Source organism: Thamnophis elegans, chromosome 2, assembly GCF_009769535.1.
Source record: "Thamnophis elegans isolate rThaEle1 chromosome 2, rThaEle1.pri, whole genome shotgun sequence".
In the NCBI taxonomy this organism is placed as follows: Eukaryota; Metazoa; Chordata; class Lepidosauria; order Squamata; family Colubridae; genus Thamnophis; species Thamnophis elegans.
The window spans coordinates 74,767,850-74,778,959 of NC_045542.1; the positions used below are offsets into that span (position 1 = coordinate 74,767,850).

Consider the following 11,110-nt stretch of genomic DNA (forward strand, 5'->3'; position numbering starts at 1 on the left):
TGTTTTTCCAGTTGTCAACCATTCATCAATTTGGCCCTTTTGTAAAATTTCATTCAGTTGCCTGGCCAATATTGCATGTAAACTGGTCAGATATTTGAGCCAGAAACCATGTAATTGGTCCTTTCCAGGTGATGTCCAATTCTTTACCTTTTTAACTCGATTTTTGACCATCTCAGTTGTTATTTCTAATACTTGCATTTGTTTGTTGCCAATGCTTTTCTCAAAGTCATGTATCCACTTTGCTTCCTTGTTGTAGTCCTTTGCATTTTCCCACAATTCTTTCCAGAATTCAACTGTGGCCTGTTTTTCTGGTTTTTCACTTTTGGTGTCACCATTTACATTAAGACTTTGATAAAAACGCCGTTGGTCTGATCGAAATTGCTGATTTTGTTTATATTGGATGATTTGTGCCTCATATCTTTCAATTTTTCTAGCTGTTGCTGTTATCTGCTGTTTTACAATCTCTACAGCTTCATTGATGTTTCTTGTATCCAATCTACATCTCCTGATTAGCCAATCTATGATTTTGTTGTTTTTAAGCCGTTGCTCATGCATGTTCTTTAAGTTACTAGCATCTGCCCTTAATTTTTTTATTTTTTGTTCTAAACGGATTTTCCACTTTGGCTTTGATGCTTTTTCTGTTGTATGACTAGGTACTTTAATTTTAATGCCTAGTTCATTAGTGACTATTACAGCTGCGCTGTACATTAACTGGTTTGTTTCCAAGATGGATCCTGGTTCAGTTGTTGAAAACACTGCATTAACCATTTTCATGATAGGGGCCAAAATTTTCTTAGGCACAGTTTTTAGTGATGGTAAACGTTGCCTTTCCTCATTAAGCAGAAAATGCTCCATGATCTTATCCTTCAATTCTTTTTGTTTTTGAGTTAGTTCATCAGTTGGTTCAGTGGTAACTGGTTCTAGTGGTGGTGGTGTTATTTCCTCCCCGAGAGCTTCTTCTGGGAGTTCTACTATAATGTCTTTAGTTGTGTCTTGAATATCAGTTATTTCCGCTTGTGATATTGTTTTTTGGGTTTTGCAATTTGCCTGAATTCCCTCATGTTCAACTTCACTAAACACTTTATTCCGTATAATAAATCACCTTTGATCTGCTAGTCGTTGTTCACTAACATTTGAATCTGGATATTGTTGTTTCCATAATTCATACATTCGCTTTAAATAGCCTCTTTTTTCTGGCTCTGAGTTGTAGTAACAGGCCATTATGGCACGGTTTTCATCTGCACTATATTTTTGTCGTTTTGTTGGCTGGTCCACTTGTAGCCCACTTGTCGACGGATGTCCAGGGACCCCAACATCCGCCGCGGCCCTTGTTAACCCGCGCGACGACCGATGCGGTATGGAATTCTTATTTGTTTTTTTCACCATATTGTATGGGTTGGCGGGGTTTTTTTTACGGGACCAGATGCCAACCTGATCCCAACCTTCCCCCTTTCTCATCCAGGCTTGGGACCGGCAATGGCGGAGTTGTTGTTATTATTATTATTATTATTATTATTATTATTATTATTATTAATGAAATTTTTCCATTTTGTTTAGAGGTAAAAGTGATGCTTCTGAGACAGAAAAACCAATAGTAGTTACAATTCCCTTATCTTCCTACAATTAAGAATATGCGCCTCTTGTACTTGCTCACTGTAATTGTTTCATTATTTTGTTGTTGCTTTAGCACTGGAGAAAGTTAGTGTTGGCTAACTTGAATATGTTGTCCTTTTTTGAAGTTGATAAATATAGCCACATGTGGGCTATCATGATTAATTTTAATAGCACATGTGCAAATTAACCAACAAGGTAACCCTTCTTACACCTAAGAAAAAGTGTCCTTTCCAAAATACAGTGGATCGGTTTACATACTACAAAAACATGAAGGTTTAGGATTATGTCTCAGTAAGAGAAATATATGGCAAGAGTTCTGTATGGTTTGAGTAGTATTAATTTTAACAATACATGTGTATCTTTAGCAAGTTGCAGTTTGTAATATGAATGCAAAGTGACCAATTAAAGCCTTTAAGAATAGCAGAGAAGTCAGGCACATGACAAGTAGTTAACAATACAAACTTTTCCCTCCCTGCATTTGCCATCCTTTGTGTATACCTCCGTTTCTTTTTTTTCATTTCTTTGTGTTTGATTAAATTGCTAATGCCCCTACTGAGAATGTTAATAGAATTTTTCTGCAATTCCAAAGTGGCTGTAAATTGCAACACATTCATGCAACGCCACAGGTTGCACTTGGATAAATGAAGCCTATAAACAAGACACAGGAGATCCGTATTATAGCTTTTAGAGAATTGGAAAAAGCTGGCTGTTATGGTCTAGAGAGAGAGAGAGAAAAAATGGAGTGAAATTTCATATTCATAGCCCAGACCAAAAAGCCATACTAAAGCAATACTAAACAACTGTATTTTCATAGCAGCATATTTCTATATTATAAATTCAACACTGGGAAAAATGTGGCTTGTTATTCTGAGCAATTCTAACTAGTTCTACTTTTCTTTACAGGGTTTACCATTATTTAATTTGCAGGATTTTGACTTGAAACATGGACAGTAGATGCTCTTCGTCTCTTTTTCCCCCCTGCTTTATTGCTAAACATTTTATTTCTTATTAGGACAAGATGGATCATTTTTAGTTATTGACAGAACATTTGATCACTTTGGTTTAAAAAAAATCAGAATTTATCAGAGATAGGCTTTCTTTGCAGGGGTCATTGTTCCTTTCTACTACTGACAAGAAACAGAAGACTCAACTCTTCCATATTGGAAAAGAGAACGCTAAACCTTTCTAATTCCCTTAATAAGCTCTTGAAGTTGCATGAAAGGTGTCCTTTCATATCTTTAAAAGTTCCTCATGATTTCAGCAATCATTACTTCTCCAACTGTTTCGTGAACCTTTTCTTCAATTGCATGTTTGCATGAGCAGACGGCCTGTTGCCTTCCTGTTTTGTCTCGTCATTCATTGTCCTGTGGTTTCATGTAAGGGAAAAGATTCACATTTGTTATCTCTAGCTGGGAAAGACAACAAGGGGCCATTCAAATGAAAAAGTCCATATCCAGTTAACCAAAATCAAACATACCATGTAGAAGATAGGGATCTTTTCATAGCAAGAATAGGATCCCATCAACTTTTACATTGATATTTTTTTGGGGAAAAAATATTAAAGTGTCTATGGCACTTTTTTGTTAAATTGTTTTCTTACTTTTTCCTAGAATTCGCCCGATGGTATTACCTGTCTCAGAGAGGTAAAATTTAAATCAATTTGACTAACTTTCAAATAATTTCCCCCCTTTTATTCTAATATGATATAAATGGTTGTTGCAATTTCCCACCACCAAAGGTTCTGTTCACACTGGAAAAGTAGGCTGGAAGTTACAGGTACAAACCATACTCCTGATCTATTGCAGAGTGCATATGCAGCTAGTTGACATGGGATAACTAATAATGAGCTCTTGCAAATATTCCTAACAAAGAAAACCAATTAATACTTTAGCATTAATAGACTGAGTTCTTCCATCATCTTCCTCAGTCTTATTATTAAGACCAAGACACCTTTCATGGATTTCTAGTAAGTCTACAGATATAGCATTGGAGCATGGTCCTCATACAAAGCAGGTATAAAATCATGCAGTGTTCCAGTTGTAGACATATATAATCCATGCAAGTATTTGAGGTAAAGCTCTGCTTGTTTACAGCAAGCAAGCAAGGTCTTCCTTAAGTGTTTCCCTGTACTGGTCCAAGAGATACCCTCATTGCTTTCTCACCACTACCTACAATCTAATAGTGGCTTGTTGCAATTAGCCAAAAGTTATGGCTATACTGCAATCAACAGAAGCAATGTTTTTTATCCCTTTATATTGGAAGAAAACCCTAGGCAATCATGTGTCTCCAACCTTTGATTTGCAACTGAAGATCTTTGTTCCCTATCATGTCCCCAGTCTCCCAGCTTTTCAATATGGAGGAACATGGATTGCTGCCCTAGAGGGTAAGGTGGTATGGGTCTACACATGTATCCTATATTGGATTTCAAAGTGCATTTCTGAAAGCTGGTAAAGCAACCTGATCTTTGTGTGGTACGCCTTGCTATTACAATCCAAATTAATGTATCCCGATGAAGTTACTATTATGTAGACTGTTAACTATGCTTATACATGCATCAGTATTCAGGGGCATTAAAAAGTTACTTTGAATCAGGTTTTTTAACCAGTGAACTAGACATCATTGAAGTAAATGCAGATGATTAAAAAAAAGTTCTCTGGAAACATGATACTGGGGTCATGACCCAGAAATGGAAAAAAAAGGGGGGAAAGGGTCTTTGAATTGCAAGAACGATAAGTGTGATGTGGAATAATATATTGTTTCAGTGAATTTTATTCTGTAGCTATTCAATCTGCCAAAGAGGGAAGCGATAGCTTTGAAATGAAAGTAACATTTCTCTTCAGATAGTTGCAATTAAAATTTTAAACAAGCTTTAAGTAGCTGTAGATGTTAGAACAAGGTTTTAAGTCAGGAGAATCTTAAAACCAATCATCTTAAGTCACTGCCAAATGGGAAATAATTCCAACTTTATTTTTAACGTGTATCTAATAATAAATATTTTATATAAACTTGACATATAATATCAAATCTTTTTGCTATAATATTAAATTCATCCCATTTCTACAATTCATAGCAATTTTATAAGTAAAGATGGTCATTTCAGATATATGTTTGTGTATGTAATCATTTTCTTTCCTTGCCTGTGGAAATTTCATTTATATATCCCCTTAAAAGTTGAGAAATAAATAATATTTCCTTTAAATTAAAAAAAATGATGTGAAAAGCTTCTGGCTAATTTGATAGGAAATCTAAACATTCTCATCAGATATATATAGCTTCCATATCTACATTGCACACTTAAACTGCTTTTGTTTTAATTTTGTAAATTAAATGTATACAGTCTATATTAAAGAAAGTACCAAAATCAGATACATTCACATAACATAATCAACTTTAAAATAAAATTTCCTTTCTTAATGTCATGCTGGCCTTTATTGTCTCCAAAAGCAGGGATTTTCAAAGTTATCCAAATTAGAGAACCTGTTACTTAAATTAAAAAAAAACAATCAAGAACTGTACCTTAGCAAAATTGCTATACTTTTCCTTGGATGCACTTAAGTGCAATCTATTCTAGAACCAGAAATCCTATAACAGCACAATAGTTATAGCACTTTTGTTGAAAATTGAAGTTTGCTGAATTGAAACCAGAATATTTTAATTACTATTTTTCTTCCCCTGAACTAGTTACTTTTCTCTGGCCTCTTGTCTTCAAATCTAATGTAAGCCCTGCATTGCACCATTTCATCATCTTTCCAGGCACTTGAAAAAGAAGGGTTTTACACTCTAAACTCCCAAATAGCCCAAATAAAATATGGGTTAAATGATGCATTAGATTTATTTTCCAAAAACCTAAGAAAAAAAGGATAACACCTGGAGTGGGAGCCAATAAAAATAGAAAAGCCTGTCAGGTTTACTTACTAGGCAGGTGTTACAGTTATGGTGTCATTGTAGCATTATTCACAAGTCTAGTTCTGGAAGACATTAGTGAACTTATTAAACATTGATTCAACGGAGAAGCATTCTTCTCTCTGCAAAATAGCAATTGAAGTACTGGGGTTATCCTGTAACAGAGCGAAGCACACCAGCTGAAACTGGCGGAATAAGAACATTCAAGGTGACATAACAGGGAAAGAATAAAGAATATTAAAATGGCAAGAGAAAAGCATGACTGGAGGCTGCATTTACAATCAATACAGAGCAATGTCACCTATTCTTGTCCTCCAGAAATGTCTGTTTGCCTCTTCTTGTGATGGGGCAGTCACGTAGGATGAATAAAGTGTGAATTCTCCCAAAAAGGATAATATCCAATCCATAACTGGTTTGAAGAAAATGGTTCCTAAAGAGTATCTTAGACTAGAATAATTTATTGGCCAGGTGATTGGTCACACAATGAAATTGGCTGCGATGGATAAGCTCTCAGGGTACATATGAACAACAAAGTAATATTGTCATGTTATATAATATAATATAGTAATCAGTAATTATAATATAATCATGTAATATAATAATAATAAATATGACATATAAAGGTCTATCAGAGTAAAATGTAGGATCATGTTTTAAAGTATATTGGTAGATTGTTAATCAGTGACTGTGGGAGATTTACAAGTATAAAAACAAAACAAAAATCCATACAAAATAAACAAGTTAAAAGGATGTGAAGAATGTTCTCAAGCACCAACCACCATAAGATTGCCTCCCATGCTAGGATCTCCATGCTAGTTGGCAGAGCCAGGTCTTAACACACTTCTGGAAAGCCAACAGAGTGGGTGCCAACTTCACCTCAGGCGAAAGATATTCAGTAGGGCAATGACAGAGAACCCTGCCTGTGACACTGCCTGTCAAAATTATTTAATCAATGGAGTTCACAACATGCTAATTCTGTCTGACCAAGAAAGACAGGTTGAAGGAGCCGAGGTGGTGCAGTGGTTAGAGTGCAGTACTGCAGGCCACTTCAGCTGACTGTTATCTGCAGTTTGGCGGTTCAAGTCTCACCGGCTCAAGGTTGACTCAGCCTTCCATCCTTCCGAGGTGGGTGAAATGAGGACCCAGACTGTGGGGGCAATATGCTGACTCCGTAAACCGCTTAGAGAGGGCTGAAAGCCCTATGAAGTGGTATATACGTCTAACTGCTATTGCTATTGCTATGTATGTGGGATAAATGATTACTAGATTCAGATATTGTTATCAAGCAATGCCTCAGCAGCAATTTCAATCCATTCCCTAAAAGCTTTTTCATTACTATGGAGGCATACAGTTTGGGCATAAAAGCTTGTCAGCAGGATAAACTGTTATAGTTGTTTCATTCAGAGTGGCCATTGTGTTTAGCATCATACCTTTAGACTTCTGCTAATGGATCTTAAGACCATTCTGGGTGCATTAAGTTTAAACAACTTACCGATAGCCACAATGGGAACAGAGTGTTGTTTTCAGTGACAGAATATTTATAAGAATAAAGTTTAGCAGTAAGTGTTGCATACCAATCAAGTGTCTTTAACTTCTGCCAGGTTAAGTCAAATGCCATCTAACTAATAATAGTTCATTAAAAAAATCTTTTACAAAATGCTTCTGTCCTGAATGCTTATTAAAACAATCCCAAAGTGGTGCAATTTAATAAAAAAGTAATTCACAATAAATTAAAAACAATTAATGGTTCTGTCAAATGCAGTTTAAATTCATTATTTATTTGTAACTTCCAACAAGGATTAATCCAGTACCTGACTTTAGAAACAAACCTCTCTTGTCTAAAGTTTGTGAAAAAGGAATATGAACTTTGTGATCATTATTTATGTCCCATTTATGAAGTATTTGAATAATTGTGCTCAGTTTCATGTCTTTGAAATTTGTTCTTGTTGCACTTTATTCACAGTGATTGTTATTATACTGGAATAAATTCTTCATTTCTCATTTAAAAATGGGAGACAAGTTTGTGTTAGTTTGTTTATGTTGTGATGCATTGTTCATATAAATGCAATAATTTCAATAAAGTTACATTTTTTAATATAAAGAATTTTTGTCATTCTTAATATTTTCACCCGATAGTTTGTCTGAATTGCTTAAATTTGGTATTTTTCGCTCTAAAAACTATATACATAGATATTTGCATGGTCAATTTTATTACTTCAAATGTAGTACATGATATTTAAAGGAAAATATAACAAATATCTATTTAGATTCAATCTTTCTTCCAAGTACTCATGATGCTGTACATAATACTCATTTTGCATTTTTTTTCCATAAGAAGAATTCTTTGACAAAGATTGGGCTGAAAGCAAAAAACCAGTCCTAAGATTACAGTATTTATCGGTAGGAGTACACTTGACCTTGGAACTCCCCCAGCCTAACACCTTAACCACTACACAACACTGGCTTTTGTTTCAAACTCTACACAAAAACATAAATCAAGCAGTATCCTTCATAGGCAGTCCCAAAACAACATGCAGCTAGAATATCAGGCACAGCATCTGGCTATTACTGAGAGTCCTAGAACTTCCCAAAGCTTTCAGTCCATTTCACTGGGAAAACAGGTCTTCATCAATTCTTAGATCAATTCATTTGTCACTTATTGAAAATATAGGTATAGTTTCATTATTGACACAGAGAATCCACGAATCACTAAGATCCCAGTAAATGGAAATAAATAAATAAAGGTTATCATCCATAAATGATGATGCAGAGTGCCAAATTCTCACCAAAAATTTCCCAGTGATTTCATATAGATGCTAAATAGCATAGAAAATAAGGTGTAATCAGACTGCCACATAGAATTAATCAGGTAGAGAGTTCTATCTGACGGAACCTAGAAAGAGTCTTTTTGGCCATGTCACCTACTTTCTGAAATATCATCTGTCTTGAAATGAGACTTGCCCTGATTTTCCTGGTGTTTTCAAAGTTATTTTTAAAAACCCTTGCCATCAAACCTAGAGCCTTGACAGTCTGGGTGAGCTCATCTCATGACACATTTGAATATGGGTCCTTGTGAATATTGGCAGCTATTCTATGCTATGTCAAAAAGGCTAACCTTTTTGTTATCGTGAACCGAGAACGTGTACGCATGATAGAGTGCAGGCACGCCCGCACCCATAATGCAATGCACGTGTGCCCCCCTATGTGCCCTACCCCTGTGCATGCACATGTAATCCTGCTGTGTGCAACCTTCCCCCATCCATACATGCATGACTCTCTGTGCATGCACGTGTGACCATCCCCTACCCCGTGTGCAGCCCCTCCGCCTCCTCTTGCCCATTTTTGGCTTCCAGATTGGGGCAGGAGGCTTTTCAGGCCCAAAAAGGGGCATGGGAGTCTCGTATGGTGCCCCTGCATCCCCTTTATGACCTGGAAGACCTCCTGCACCAACCTGGAAGCCAAAATGGGGTGCTGCGTGAGACCCTAAAATGCAGTGCAGGTTCTTGCACATGTTCTCTGCTTCTCCATGCATGCACATGCACATCCCCTGCATGTGCCCATGTATGTATGGCAGAGAAACGAAGACCAGCTGGCTGATTGGAGGTCCATGCACATACGTGGTGGAGATGGGCTGGGGCGATGGGTGGCATGCCTGCAGAGAGGGCTCTCTGTGCCACCTGTGGCATGTGTGCCATAGGTGTGCCATCATGGCTAGAGATGTTGTTTTCTTAAAATTGTGGTCCTTTTATCCTGTTTTTTATTTTACTTTTAATGGTTAACCTTCCAAAGTCATGTATTTAGATGGGTGGCCATATAAATTTATTAAATAAACAGATAATGAATATTGACAGTTATAGGAATATTACTTATATCATCAGGCTATACTAAATGAAAGGAATCCGAGTTCCAATAATAGCAAGAGGCTATAGTAATCCCACTGTAAATATCTAGAGATTATATACAATCTGTAGTTGTTGGCTCTTCCTGTAGCATTGAAAACAGCAGGTGTCAAACATTTTAATGTGCTGGTTCCAGTTATTGCTTTGGGTAGCAACTTGGAAATGTGAGCTGCCATCACTTATTTCCAGGGGCTGTCTCATCTGTTCTCTACCCCATAATAGCAGGGTGTGAGAGAGAAAGGGCTCTCGCCACCTGTGCTGCCTTGACATGTGTTGGCAAGTGTAGTGTCAGATCTGCTCTGAAAGCATGGGTTGTGAAATATCAGGATGAAGTCATTGGCTCATACACCAGAACCTGGACATCGTTCACAAAAAATAAAAATAAAAAAGTGGCCATAAAAAAACCTACATTTTGTTATGTAGTTGCTCATTTCTCATTTAGAACACATTTTAGATCATATGCATTTTATACTACCCGCACATTCATTCACAGCAAGTGTGAAAATTTAGTGCAAAATGTAATACCTCTTCTCCTCCATTTCAATCTGAATAAAATGGCATGCTTTGATTGCTTGATTCTAATCATGGGAGTTATCCCGCCATGTCTCAAATATGATTATTAAGTAATACATGCCTTCCTAATTACTTATCCTCTTAGCATTAATGTTTAAATAACAAAAGCCATGGATGTTGAGCCCATATTCTCTCTTATTTTTCTTATTTACAGTTCCTATTACAGAAATGCTCCCATTTCTTTCTAAAATGTATGCATTCACCTTAAGTCCTTATTTCAATGTTTTTGGTCTTTAACTCCCCAGGATTCAGTTCTTCTCAAGCCTGCCCTGCTTTGACCAAACAGCTTAGTTATTGTCATGGAAGCTGCATCAGTTAAGAAATTCTAAGCATTATCAAAAATAATGACCTCAGTTTGGATTTTGAAACACTGCTTCTTCTAATATTGAGGAATAAAAGAAATTCAGTAACTTGTTCTGGAATTTGCATACAAGGAAAGAGGACAGAACATAAGAAAACACATGTGCCTAGAATCTACCAACATATATTGTTGATGGGAGATAAAAATTGTTTGGTTTGCATCTCCTTTTTTAGGGGCGGGGGAGGCCACGAGAACCCTGTGGAGTCCTGGCAAGTCACTGCCATTTTGTTGGCAAGATTTTAGAAGGGATTGACCCATCCTTTCTTCCTAAGTAAGAATTACTGGGCCAAGATTATGCAGTTAGATCGCTGCCTAAGCCTCTCCTATCTAAGGTCTCCTAATTTCTAATTTGATGATACCATAACTGTTATCTAGTCCAGGGGTATCAAACTCAATTTCATTGAGGGCCACATCAGGGTTGTGTTGACCTTAAGGGGTCAGGGTGGACATGGCCAGTCACTTGTGTTGGGGACACCTGTGGCGGCTCAGCCACTGTGCCAGTGATTTTTGGCTTCAACGGCCTCCTGCAACCCTCTGCCAGTGAAAATGGAGCTCGGTAGGGCTGCACTCAGCCAGCTCCCAAGATTTGAGTTTGACACCCCTGATCTAGTCTGATGATACTGTGGTATCTGATGATACCATGATACCAAACCACTCCATTTTGCAATTCAGTTTGCAAGTGAGAACAGATCTCTAACTCAGGCAGTCATACAGTACATGGACTGCAAACTCTGCATAACTGTTTAGATGGCAGCAAAGA

General features: G+C 36.9%; 1 protein-coding gene across 2 annotated transcripts in view; it reads left to right on the plus strand.

Annotated features, from left to right (window-relative positions):
* Positions 1-11,110, plus strand: part of KCNIP1 (potassium voltage-gated channel interacting protein 1) — a 373,536-nt gene that overhangs the window by 322,505 nt on the left and 39,921 nt on the right. Inside the window, exon 2 of one of the 2 annotated variants that reach the window (XM_032212085.1) lies at positions 3,225-3,257. The exons of the other annotated variant lie outside the window; for it this stretch is intronic. Coding sequence (XP_032067976.1) covers positions 3,225-3,257 — 33 coding nt within the window. The remainder of the gene's footprint in view (positions 1-3,224; positions 3,258-11,110) is intronic. 2 annotated transcript variants of the gene reach the window in all.